We start from the raw sequence: 14,066 nt of genomic DNA, 5'->3' as shown, positions 1-14,066 counted from the left end.
CATATCTCCTCTTTTTTCTGACCTGGGGGGGCCGCTCGCTCGTTTCTCCCCTTTCCTGACCTGGGGGGGGGCGCGCTCTTTCATATCCCCTCTTCCCTGACTGAGAGGGGGCGCTTACTTGTATCCCCCCCTTTCCTGACCTGCTGGGCTGGATGCTTCGATAAGGGTATGGATCTGGAAGGGGACACCCCACGCTGTTTTATAAAAAAAAAAAAAAATTATGCGGGGTTCCTCTCAAGACGACCCAAGTCACACCGATCTCTAAGTTGTATTGGGATTCCGTTCATTAAACGGGGCACATGAAAGTCGGATTGATGTTGCAGGGCAAAGTCAGACCAGTGTGATTTCTTGTCCCCTTTATGTGTTTCTGTATGGGAAGAAGTCTGCCCCCCCCACAGACTGGCACAGACTGGCAATGCTGTTGTCCAAAGGTGCCTCCTGTGCTCGTTCCTCCAGAGTTGTATCTCACTAATACTGGAGGTGCGTTACTGGCCAGTTCACCAGATAAAAACAGCCTAATAAAAGAAAACGAATGCAGCCGTCACATCTAACGATCGGTAAGCTGAAAAATATGAAATTTGGGGTTTTGTGTTAAAGCGATTTTATACCTTTTTTACCTACAGGGAGGCCTATAATAAGTCCTACCTGTACATAACCCCCAACTGTCCCTGATTTGGAGCAATGTCCCTCTGTCCCTCATTTTGGTCTGATCCATATAGCTGTATATAAAATGCACTTTATTTGCTCAATTCTCCTTTAAGGGGGCGTGGCAAGAGGTGTGTCCTATGCTTTTGCTGATAGGTGTCCCTCATTCCCGTCTCAAAAAGTTGGGAGGTGTGCCTGTAAGTAAAATGAATGGGGTGGATTCAGGTAGGGGCGCGCAATTTAAACGGCGGCGCAGCGTATCGTATTTACGCTACGCCGCAGTACCATACAGGAGAAAGTGCTGTATTCACAAAGCACTTGCTCCGTAAGTTGCGGCGGTGTAGCGTAAATCCCCCGGCACAAGCCCGCCTAATTCAAATGATCCAGGAAGGGGGCGTGGATCATTTAAATTAGGCGCGTTGCTGCGCCCGATCGTACTGCGCATGCGCCGTCCCTAAAATTTCCCGACGTGCATAGCGCTAAATGACGTCGCAAGGACATCATTGGTTTCGAAGTGAACATAAATGGCGTCCAGCCCCATTCACGGACGAGTTACGCAAACAACGTAAATTTTTTAAAATTTTCGACGCGGGAACGACGTCCATACTTAACATTGGCTGCGCCTCCTAATAGCAGGAGCAACATTACGACGAAAACAAATTACGCAAACGGCGTAAAAAAACTACCGCCGGGCGCACGTACGTTTGTGAATCGGTGTATCTAGGTAATTAGCATATTCTACGCCGACAACAACGGAAGCTCCCCTAGCGGCCAAAGTGATATTGCACACAATTCTACGCCGCCGCAATCGAGTTACGTCAGTGGAGGAAGCCTATTTTTTCAGCGTAACTGCCTTTGTGAATTGGTGTAACGCTACGCGGGCACGGAATTCAAATTACGGCGGCGTATCTGGAGGATACGCCGCCGCAAAAGGTACCTGAATCTACCCCAATATCTCCTAAACATACGGTTTAGGAGATATTCACCCTGATGATGTCAGCGGCCCATGAGCAGTGAAGGCCCGGCGTAGCACGCTGAAACTTGCCCGAATGCGTGGGAGTGACGTCATCGCAGCTCCAGCCCCTCACAGCGCCGGAGCCACGAACCTGAAGAAACGCCTGAGGATAGAATGTCCGTTTCAGTTTGTGGGTATACAAGCAAAAAAAAAAAAAAAGAGGGGGAGGAAGGGAACATCTGATGTGGTTTGTAGTTGGTGTCCCCATTGCAAAGAATATCCACTTCCTGTCAGAACAGGAAATGACATCCCATGGGACACAGCCTGCACAAAAATACACTTCAATAAAATGAGGGAGGTTATTATTCCTGTCTTCATCCTGTCCGGGTGACACCCGATCCAACAATTTCATATCCCGGTGTCACCAGGACAGGAAGTGGGGTGAAATAAGGCCAAGGTGGACAGTTGTGTGTGTGTAGTGTTAGGATTGTATTATCTTTATACATAATGTATTGTTAGTGGTGTGGTCGCACACAGCCTCCTATAGTGAGAGCGACGACTGGAAATTTCCGGGCGGGCGGGGACCTCCAACAAAGAATATCTCCTCTCCGGGTCACGTGGTCAGCCGCCGCCAACAGGTAACGACTCCACCGCAGAACCGGAATTTCACCTCCCTGAGAATCCTCCCGCCTTCCACACCGGATGATCAATGTGACGGGACACGGCGGGGGCGAAAACGAGTACGGCGTGGGATCCCCGAGAGAGGGAGAGCGCGGAGCATGCGCAGTGGACACGACTCGGCTTCCAATGGCGCGCCCGGACGTCAGACACAGGTGACGATCAGAGCACGCGCCGCCGAGTTAGACGACCACGCCTCCCTCATGTGACGTTTCCCGGAGCTGTCATCAGCGAAATCAGAAGTCAGAGCGGAGAGAGAGAGAGACACATTGTATCATCATCCGAGGAGATCCGACACATTGTATCCAATCATCGATCAGATCTTCTGTACGGCACGTGTGTACCCGGGGGGATCCTGACCTCTAGGGGGGGGGCTGTGTTCTATTATTACGTTCTATGACATCATAGGGGAGATCTATACTATTATAATATTCTGTGTTCTATTTTTTATCATATGACATCATAGGGGGGGTCTATACTATTATAATACTATTACTCCGTGTTCTATTATTTCATCGCCATGTGCCATGGATGGGGCTTTATATTATATTATTATACTTAATATTTATACTACTGGGGAGACTCTGGGTTGTTATGTTATTATATGACATCACAGGGATGGTTACTGGGAGGAGCTTCTTACTATCTTCTATTACTCTGTGTTCTACTATTTCATGATATGACATCATAGGGAAGATTGGTGGGAGGAGCTTCTTATTATATTCAGTTTTTTTGATGTCATCACAGGGATGGTTAGTGGGAGGAGCTTCTTACTATGTTACTCTGTGTTCTACTATTCCATCATGTGACAAGGAGGGGGAGGGGCAAGATATCCTATTTTTAGACTTTGTATTCTATTGCTGTGAGGATCTGTTCTAATCTTTCTTTTATCATATTGCATCATAGGAATGATTGGGAGGAGGAGCTTATTTCTGTCCATTATGTGATTGGGGGAGGGGCTTTTTTATTACTTGCACTTTATTTTACACTATTGGGAGACTCTGTATTGTATTCGTTTGATTTTATGACATCATAGGAATAATGGGGAGGGGAAATCGTACTGTCCTCTTATACTACCGGGCTGTAAAATATATAGTGTGTGTGTGTGTGTGTGTGTGTGTGTGTGTGTGTGTGTGTGTGTGTGTGTATATATATACATTCCTATTATAATGCTTTGTACTAATCAGATCTGTGTCTGTTTGCAGATCCCAGGTGAAGATCTGTTGCCGGCGGTGATCACTGACGGATGGTTTTCCTCTCTGCTGCCTCCCAAATCACTTCCGCTTCCTTATTGCTTCCGACTCGTCTGACAATTCCGGACATTTCCCTCTTATTCAAGTAAGGACATGTGAATTGGATACATACATAGCTAGATTCAGAGAGACTTAGGCTGGCGTACCGCGTATCGGTAGATACGCCAGCCTAAGTCAGAATTTGCGTCGGCGCTAATTTAAGCGTATTCTGGTAAACATATACGCTTAAATTAGGCTCAGATACAAGCGGCGTAAGTATCTTACACCGTCGTATCCTAAAGTGTAATTTTTAGGCTGACCGCTAGGTGGCGCTTCCATTGCGGTCGGCGTAGAATATGTAAATCGGTATATACGCCTATTCACGAACGTACGCCCGGCCGACGTCGTTTGCGTAAGTCGTCCGTGAATAGGGATTTACATCATTTACGTCCGCGTCAAAACCTGTGCGGCGTACGTTGCCGCGATGCACACTGGGAAATGTAGGCGGACGGCGCCGTTAAAAAAAAAAAAAAAAACGTCAATCACGTCAGGTCAAAGCATATTATCATAAAACACGCCCCCTCAGCCTATTTTGAATTAGGCGCGCTTGCGCCCGCCGCATTTACGCTACGCCACCGTAAGTTAGGAGGCAAGTACTTTGAGAATACAGTACTTGCCTCTCTGACTTAAGGCGGCGTAGCGTAAATACGATACGCCACGCCGCCTTAAAGTTGCGGCGATCTCTGAGAATCTACCTAACAGTATTTATATATCAGCGGGGGGCCAGTTCATAAAGGGGCGCAGGGGGCAGCAGCCCTCAATCTCGCATGGATGGCCCGGATGCATAGATTTCTACAATTTTTGTTTTTTTGAAGCACATGATTGGAGCCTGAGGCTCTAATAGACTCCAACAAGTTTGGGCTCAGGGAGCAGAGCACTGTCGAGGGGGTTATCGGGAAGGTAATTCTTCCCCTGCTGTAGAAAATTGGAACATGCTCTGCTGGGGTTTTTCGCCTTCCCTTGTGTCATCCGTGGGTGAAGGATTGTTTATATGGGATTATACGATATTTATTATTAATAAAAATATATATATATATATATATATATTTTATAACTTTTTTTTGTTTGTTTGTTTGTTTGTTGAACTTGTGTGTCCTTCTTCTTTTTTTTTTTTTTTTTTTTTTTTTTTTTTTTTCAACCTGACTAAATTATGTAATAGAGCAACAAACTTCAGATGGGGACAACTGTTCCTTTGATAACTGCTAAGAGGATTTCCTCCCTTTTCCTGATCTAACCCCCCCCCCCCTCCAGAGCTGATTAGAAGTCTTGTCTAGATTATACACCAACCATTTCTGATTGGGTTAAATTCCAGTCCATGTGCTGCCTGCTTATTCACATACAGACTTTGTACTATTTGCAGTCCACAGATAGACGAGTGATTCACCAAGGATGATTGATCAGTAACTTTACCTTTCCCTATTATTGTTTATTGTAAACCATGTATTAAAGAGGAGCTCCCCCCCCCCAATAAAAAAAAAATATATATAAAAAAATATGTCTCTATATATATATATATATTCTCTTTCTCTCTCTCTCTTTCTCTCTCTCTCTTTCTCTTTCTCTTTCTCTTTCTCTTTCTCTTTCTCTTTCTCTTTCTCTTTCTCTTTCTCTTTCTCTTTCTCTTTCTCTTTCTCTTTCTCTCTCTCTCTCCTTTTAATATTGGGACACGTGCCTGTCCAGGGATCCCACGATGTCGGTAACCCAGACATTTTTTTTTTAAATCGGCTATCGGGCGCGCTGCCACCACCATTCCTTGCAAGTAAAGCACTGCAGCTTTACAGCCGGCTCTCTACTGCGCATGCGCAAAGCGCACTGTGTTTTCTGAATGGCCCGGCGACAGTGGAAGGAGGAGGGGGGCCGAACTTCTGGGGGACCTTGCTGTGAAAATATCTCCAGGAAGTGGGGATGGGTACCTGTCAAAAACAGGTACCCCCCCCCCCCAAAAGGTGCCAATTATGGCAGCAGAGGGGGCAAATTAAGGAAAGAAGCAGAGCTTCCCCTTTCGGGTGGAGCTCCGCTTTACCTAGACATCCTCCTTAGATTGGCCATAGACTGGCAGATGCCCCTTGACAGTCCTGATGTCTGTCCTTAACCCATTCTTAACCATTGTTAAACAAACCTTAACACCCAGACCCAATTTTGCAACTTTTGACATGTTTTAGACAAACTGCACATATGATACTTTGTGTATCCAGGTAGATTACACTTTTTTTTTCTTTTTCCCCATGACAAATTAGACTTGCTTTTGGTGGCAAATGGTAATGGATTTTTTCTTATTTTATTAAAGAAAAAACAGTCTAAAATAGTAAAAAATAAAAATAAAAAAACATTTTTTAATTTAGCTTTATATTTCTTGCCATATACTATAAACTTCCATCCAAGGACAACCTAAAATAAATTCTCCTGACAATTGCAGCAATACCACATATGTGTATGGTATTTGTTGTATGTACCCGCAGTACAGCCCAAAAACAATAGTATGCATTTTTGCATTTTCGTTTTTTTATTTTATAATCCTATCTACAATGCACTGACACTGATTTAATTATATATATATATATATATATATATATATATATATATATATATATATATATATATATATTATATCATTTTTTTTATATATATATATATATATATATATATATATATATATATATATATATATATATATATATATATATATATATATATATATATATATATATATATATATATATATATATATAAATGGAAGGTACTTCTACACTGTGTGATTAAATATTGGAGGTTGCTGCTTGCTAGACACCAACTGTTATTAGCAGGAAAAGTGAAGAAGTATAAAAAAATGAAGCGCTACCTCAACAGCACACGCGCACGCATTATAATATATTATATGTGTGTATGTATGTAATTCACTAGCAATATAAACAATAAGTGCACAACAGTGGCCCCTAGTGGCAGTAATAAATATGACACTTATAACTTTAAATAAACAAAGTCCATATGGTAAGTGCAAGCTTCTTGTGAACAGGTGCAATCCGCAAGGTATCCAACCCGTGAATAGATGGCAAGTAAGTGGCAAACACCAAGTGGGCCCTCCGCCAGTCACACTACCCCTCCCAGAATGGCCAGCAATTAGGCCAAGAAGAACCTTCCCTTCTTGGGGTCACAATCCGAGATGTATTTTTAAGCTCCCATTAGTGTGCTCCTGCAATTATAGTCATTGCTGGGCTTGTGACGTCATTGCGTTGTCCTAGGAAGCATACGATCACCCAGGAGGGCAGCAGGGCCGAGGAGTCTGTGACCCCCAGGGAAGGATCTGTATATGCCCAAGGTCATCACCTGTATGCACCAGGGCTAGTGCATTCTTAAATGTGAGTGGAACAGTTGTATTTTTTTTTTTTTCTCTAAATTCTGTTTACAGTACTACATGTTAGTTCCTTCTTTACCCATTTGTTGCCATCACCTATGAGAGACTACATTTGTGGGAGCCCACTGATGGGAGCTTAAAAAGGCATCTTGATTGTGACCCCAAGAGGGGAAGGTTCTTCTTGGCCTAATTGAGGGCCATTCTGGGAGGGGTAGTGTGACTGGCGGAGGCCCACTTGGTGTTTTGTCACTTACTTGCCATCTCTTCACGGTTGGATACCTTGCAGATTGCACCTGTTCACAAGAAGCTTGCACTTACCATATGGACTTTGTTTTTGTTTATTTAAAGTTAGGTGTCATATTTATTGCTCCCACTAGGAGCCACTGTTGTGTACTTAATTATATTGCTAGCAAAGCATTATATGTGTGTTGTTGAGGTGGATAGATAGATAAAACCTTGACACTAACCAAGGTCAAACCTTGATCTAGTTATGCCGCCTCCTCCTTCTTTCTTTTTTTTTTTTTTTCTCCTTTTCCTCCACTTCCTTTCTCCTTTTCCTCCACTTCCTTTCTCCTTTTCCTCCACTTAATTTTCTTTTTTTTTTTTTTGTTCCCCCCCCCCCAAAGACACAAAGTATTATATAATGTATGCTATATGTATACAATGTATCTTTTCTCTCCATTCACAGGAGGAATAGATCACTTCCTATTCTATAAACCAAAACAGAATGTGAGGGGAAATCCCTCCAAAGTGAGGGAATCCCTGGTTGTCACCAGATTTGGTGCCCTAATTGGAAAATATTCCCTCCTATTTATTTCTGTTCTGGCGGCAATCCAAACTGTGGGATTTTCCTTCACTTTCACTGATAATGGCAAACAGAACAAATGGGGGACACGTGTCCATGACAGAGGGCACAGATGGCAATAAAAGCCTGACAGCGGTTCTAATCCCTCTCCACCCTATTAAAGATATTATAAAAAAAGTTAGCCTTTTAGTTATACTTTAATGGACTAGGACCTGTCTGTTACATTTGTGTGAAACAAAAGGCTTGATATGGGGGGCGTGGCTAACCGCCGACGTGAATGGCGTCATTTACATAGTTGGTAAGGTTGTATAAAGACACCAGTCCATCCAGGTCGGCCTGTACCATTTGAGAATGCTCCCACGCTGATCCCCCCCCCCCCTAGAATCTTTCTACAGCCTTATTAAATACTCCGCTTCTAAGCAGTTAAAAGACAATCCTTTATTAAATATGAGGATCTACCCCACCGTCTAATCAGTTTTTATCTACTCTGATAGGACCTTGCACCACTTAGTTGTTAATAGATTGAAGGAGATTGTACAATCAGATTGCAAAGTGTGAGGTTAACCTTCCTTTGCATGCATGGACTTTGGTGCTATTACATTATTATTGTGGTTTTATAAGTGGCCACCAGATGGCGATCTTTGACCACAATTCACCCTCTCTATTCTATACTGTTCTGATGAGCTACACAACTGCTCTTTACTCGTGCAATAACCTTATAGTTGGTTACTATGTAACTACATGTCAATAAATATCCATGTTGGATGAAAGCTTCCATTTTGCTAAATTATCTATAGAAATGTGTTCTATCTATATACTTGTATATTAAACTCATTTTCCTTTAGTTCATGTAACCAATTTCACTAACCAGGTAAGGAACATTCTTCCCACTGATCACCAATGTAAGGAACATTCTTCTCACTGATCACCAATGTAAGGAACATTTTTCCCACTGATCACCAATGTAAGGGACATTCTTCTCACTGATCACCAATGTAAGGGACATTCTTCCCACTGATCACCAATGTAAGGAACATTCTTCCCACTGATCACCAATGTAAGAGACATTCTTCCCACTGATCACCAATGTAAGGAATATTCTTCCCACTGATCACCAATGTAAGGAACATTCTTCCCACTGATCACCAATGTAAGAGACATTCTTCCCACTGATCACCAATGTAAGGAACATTTTTCCCACTGATCACCAATGTAAGGGACATTCTTCCCACTGATCACCAATGTAAGGAACATTCTTCCCACTGATCACCAATGTAAGGGACATTCTTCTCACTGATCACCAATGTAAGGAACATTCTTCCCACTGATCACCAATGTAAGGAGCATTCTTCTCACTGATCACCAATGTAAGGGACATTCTTCCCACTGATCACCAATGTAAGGGACATTCTTCCCACTGATCACCAATGTAAGGGACATTCTTCCCACTGATCACCAATGTAAGGAACATTCTTCCCACTGATCACCAATGTAAGGAGCATTCTTCTCACTGATCACCAATGTAAGGGACATTCTTCCCACTGACCACCAATGTAAGGAACATTCTTCTCACTGATCACCAATGTAAGGAACATTCTTCCCACTGATCACCAATGTAAGGAACATTCTTCTCACTGATCATCAATGTAAGGGACATTCTTCCCACTGATCACCAATGTAAGGAACATTCTTCTCACTGATCACCAATGTAAGGGACATTCTTCTCACTGATCACCAATGTAAGGGACATTCTTCCCACTGATCACCAATGTAAGGGACATTCTTCCCACTGATCACCAATGTAAGGGACATTCTTCTCACTGATCACCAATGTAAGGAATATTCTTCCCACTGATCACCAATGTAAGGGACATTCTTCTCACTGATCACCAATGTAAGGGACATTCTTCCCACTGATCACCAATGTAAGGGACATTCTTCTCACTGATCACCAATGTAAGGAATATTCTTCCCACTGATCACCAATGTAAGGAACATTCTTCTCACTGATCACCAATGTAAGGAACATTCTTCCCACTGATCACCAATGTAAGGGACATTCTTCCCACTGATCACCAATGTAAGGAACATTCTTCCCACTGATCACCAATGTAAGGAACATTCTTCCCACTGATCACCAATGTAAGGAACATTCTTCCCACTGATCACCAATGTAAGGAACATTCTTCCCACTGATCACCAATGTAAGGAACATTCTTCCCACCGATCACCAATGTAAGGAACATTCTTCCCACTGATCACCAATGTAAGGAACATTCTTACCACCGATCACCAATGTAAGGGACATTCTTCTCACTGACCTGATTAATTGGTTTTATCAGGGGTACCCTGGGACCTGAATTGATTTTAAGGGTTCCTCTGGGGGTAAACGGTTTGAGAAAGGCAGCTGTAGACAGTGTATGTGTGTGTGTGTGTATATAATATATATATATATATATATGTGTCATTGTCTATTTTCTAGCCTTTGTCATACTTGGCTTGTAGAATGGGCTCATAAGGATTGGAGGATCAGGATGACAGCCAAGCAGCGGTCATTCTCGGCACCCCCAGATATCTTCTGTAATAATAAATGTGTCCTCAGACTTTGAATATCGTATTGGGGGAAGGATAAAGCCGGGGTCTAGTTAGTCCCTCCACTCCTTGCTCTGGCTCTTCCTGACAGTCCGGCTCATAGTAGATTTTCCAATGAAAATCACAGGGGGGGGGGGGGGGGCACACAAATCTCGCTTTGTAAAATTCAAATTTTTTTTTTTCTAGCCACGAAAATGCCTCTCCATGTGGATGACATAATGCGGCTCTTGTGCCACGTTTCCGGAGAACAGAAGATGAAAGCTGCCGTGAAACACTCTGCGAGGGGCGCTCTGGCCGCCGGCACTGGGGCCTTCCTGGGAGGATTGATGGGAGGACCTCCTGGAATTGCAGTCGGTAATATGTTCATTTTAATGTAATTTCAATTTTATTGAGGTGTCATTTATCATTAGATACAGTGCTGTGTGTGTATATGTGTGTGTATATGTATGTATGTATGTATGTGTGTGTGTGTATATATATATATATATATATATATATATATATATATATATATATATATATATATATATAGCATTTTACCTGTTAAGTCTTACTATTGGTTGCCAGATATTCAGGAGGCAATCCAGGAGATATTAATATTACATTTTTGTTCTTTATGTTGGCCCTTTAACCCTTTTGCTGCCAGAGCTGTTTTTTTTTTTTTTTGCACATATATATTTAAAATTATTTTAGGCCTAAAGATTGCTTAAAGGTCGCTTTTTTTTTTTTTATTAATAACAAATATGTCATACTTGCCTCCACTGTCCACCCGAACATCCTCTTCTGGGGTCCCTCAGTGGCTCTCGTGGCACCTCCCCCCCCCCCCCCCCCTCCGCATTAGATAACTCCCTTGGAGAAGCGCTCTCCCGAGGGAGTTACCTTGTGGGCGCTTCCTAATCATACACTCGGCCCTGCCCCCCCATGCCGTTGGATTTGATTGACAGCAGCAGTAGCCGATGGTTGCTATCTATCCAATCAACGCCAGGACTCTGTGGAAGAGAGGACGCCGGGGACGCACCGAGCAGGTGAACTGGCTCAGGTAAGTAAAACGTACGGGCTGGTGATTGCCGGGCATTTTTTCACCTAATGCATTAAGGTGAAAAAACACAAACCTTTACAACCCCTTTAAAACCCCCAAAACATATTTTCTCAAAGCAGACACCCTAGAGAATAAAATAATGGTAGTTCCAATTTTTTTATTTCACATGATATTACCACAAAGGTCTAGGAAATGCAAAATTTCAGTGAAAAATCACAGTAAAGTGGAAGTAAATCCGATTCATGAAATTTGAGCTGGGCACATATATCTGCAGTGTTTTCTTATCACTCTTCAATGAGCCAAGTCCCGTGGCTTTCTCCTGTTCCCTTCCTCTGTTATCAGCCTGAGAACTCCTGACAAATTCTCAGACTTTTTAATCAAAAACGGCCACTCCCAGCGGTTCGCCTAAGGCAGTGTGATGTGGGAACCCACAGGGGATTCGCAGGGCTCCCCAGCATCGCACCAATGTGAACCGAGCCTAAGGGAGGGTACGGCACAGTGGTGTAGTGGTTGGCACTTTCACCCAGCAGTAAAAAGGGTTCGCTGGTTCGAATCCCAACCACGGCACTACCTGCCTGGAGTTTGCAAGGTTTTGCATATTCTCCCTCTGCCTGCGTGGGTTTCCTCCGGGTACTCCGGTTTCCTCCCACACCCCAAAGACATGCTGGTAGGTTAAATGGTGTAACGGTCACCACCGTTTACGATTCTCCATTCCACCAACCCACGACAGCTTATCTGACACTCCAGTCGACAGGACCTATTCTATTTCCCAGAATAACGAGACACACAGCTCTGTTACTGGTTCCAAAATGAAGGAATACTTTTAATGGTACACTCTCAGGTTTTTATACAGTTACAAGCATGCTACAGTAGTTACAGGGACAATGAAACTCTCCACCCAAAACATCACACAATGGGTGGTTAACGAGTTCCCCCTCCAATCCACATCCAGACAGACACTCTGGCCCTGCATTTAGAGGGGTTAATTACTACAGCTTGACAAGTCACATTCCACATCTTATCAATATACTTTTCACACAAAACAGTGTCATTAGCATACACAATGAAATGGTCTGTAGAAGCAGACCTAATTAGCACAATGGACACAGAATGCAATCACAGCAAGACACTTAAACATCCCACAATAGGCAGCCAGACTGGCTACCAAGCTCCAATTCGCATCACCACAGTAGCAGACTTAATTAGCATCTCAACAGTCTATGAGACATTCTTATTGACCTGTTGGGGGTCAGAATAAGCAACCTGTAATAATCCAAGATCCTGCAATACATGAATTATCATTAATGTCCAATCTCATGTAATCCGAGATATCAGTTCTCAGTCATCCTATGCCCAAATGAGACATAGGATGACCCTAGAGTCATTAGTGCAGCTGGCACAGGAATACCCCCACACCCTTCTCTAGGTGTCACGGGCCATTCCGTTACAATTGGCTTCTGTCTAAATTGGCCCAGTATGTGTGTTGGGGGCCTTAGATCCTAAGCTCCTTGAGGGTAGGGACTGATGTGAATAATCAATGTATATTCTTCGATAGTTGTCACCATTACAGGTGTCCCCATTGGAAGGTTCCCCCATCGATCGGATGTCCATCACCCCCAATGGGAAGGTATTCCCCCAACTGCCAAATGTTAGATTTTCATCACTAGCTATTTATACTGCAACAATTTTACAATCACGTCAAGTCTTAAACTTTAAAAAATGAAGGACATTTGTAATTGTAGTGTGTTTAACTTTTTATACCATTATTTGTTTCTAGGTGGCGCTGTGGGAGGATTATTGGGCGCCTGGATGTCCAGCGGTCAGTTCAAGCCCCTCCCTCAGATTCTTATGGAGATGCCCAATGACCAGCAGCAGAAGCTGTGTGAAAACATCTACACCATCATCGGCAACTTGGACTGGACCGACGCCACTCAACTCATCATGCTGGTCATGGGCAATGCTTCCTTACAACAGAAGGTGTCGGCCGCACTCATCAACTATGTGTCCCACGAGCTAAAAGGAGAGATTCAGTATGGAGACTAGAGGGTTGCTCCATTGTTTTATTATTATTACTGCCGAAAGTGCGCCTATGATTAGATAGGGAACCCAACAGTGTGGAGAAGGGAAGGCGGATGCTGTACTTGGAAATTCCAGTATGGAAGATTTTAGTGTATTTTTGAAGTGTAAGGTTGAAAACGATCTGCTGCTTAGTGAATAGAAGCTCCAAGTTGCTCTGGTTGGATCTGGAGAGCTGAGGATTGATCACAGTGCTGCAGGCAAGAGAGACAATCATATGTTTCCTCCTTAAAGGGGGGGTTCACCCTAAAAACTACTTTTTCTTATTACAATGGCCCCCCACATTACAATACGATTATGCCTATTATCTTTTTTTTTTGATGCTGTACATACCTTCGTACAGCTATTCACCCGTGGCTTCCGGGTTGCGAGTCCCGTGGGAGTGGGCGTTCCTAACATGTCTGTGATTGACGTTTTGACCAAAAACGAGCTCCCCCCCGTCGCGTTAGCCGCGTCACGGTTGGCGAAAGGAGCCGAACGGGCATGCGCAGTATAGCGCCGACTCGCCGTTTGGCTCCTTTTCGCCAACTGTGACGCGACGGGGGGGGGAGGGGGAGCTTGTTTTTGGTCAAAACGTCAATCACAGACATGTTAGGAACGCCCACTCCCGCGGGACTCGCAAACCGGAAGCC

General features: G+C 43.5%; 1 protein-coding gene across 2 annotated transcripts; it reads left to right on the top strand.

Annotated features, from left to right (window-relative positions):
* Nucleotides 1-2,402: 2,402 nt before the first annotated feature.
* On the top strand, nt 2,403-13,692 carry C11H19orf12 (chromosome 11 C19orf12 homolog). 2 transcript variants are annotated; one of them, XM_040329487.1, is made up of 4 exons: nt 2,403-2,605; nt 3,484-3,616; nt 10,506-10,673; nt 13,136-13,692. In XM_040329487.1, exons 3-4 carry the CDS (start codon nt 10,514-10,516, stop codon nt 13,399-13,401), a joined length of 426 nt encoding a protein of 141 aa, XP_040185421.1. In that variant the 5' UTR covers nt 2,403-2,605; nt 3,484-3,616; nt 10,506-10,513; the 3' UTR covers nt 13,402-13,692. The 2 variants fall into 2 exon arrangements, with proteins under 2 accessions (XP_040185421.1, XP_040185422.1); XM_040329488.1 differs by having other exon boundaries at nt 2,403-2,614.
* Nucleotides 13,693-14,066: the final 374 nt, after the last annotated feature.

This window comes from Rana temporaria, chromosome 11, assembly GCF_905171775.1.
Source record: "Rana temporaria chromosome 11, aRanTem1.1, whole genome shotgun sequence".
Lineage (NCBI taxonomy): Eukaryota > Metazoa > Chordata > Amphibia > Anura > Ranidae > Rana > Rana temporaria.
The sequence above is the reverse complement of the archived record's forward strand: the minus strand, read 5'-3'. Positions and strand labels throughout refer to the sequence as shown.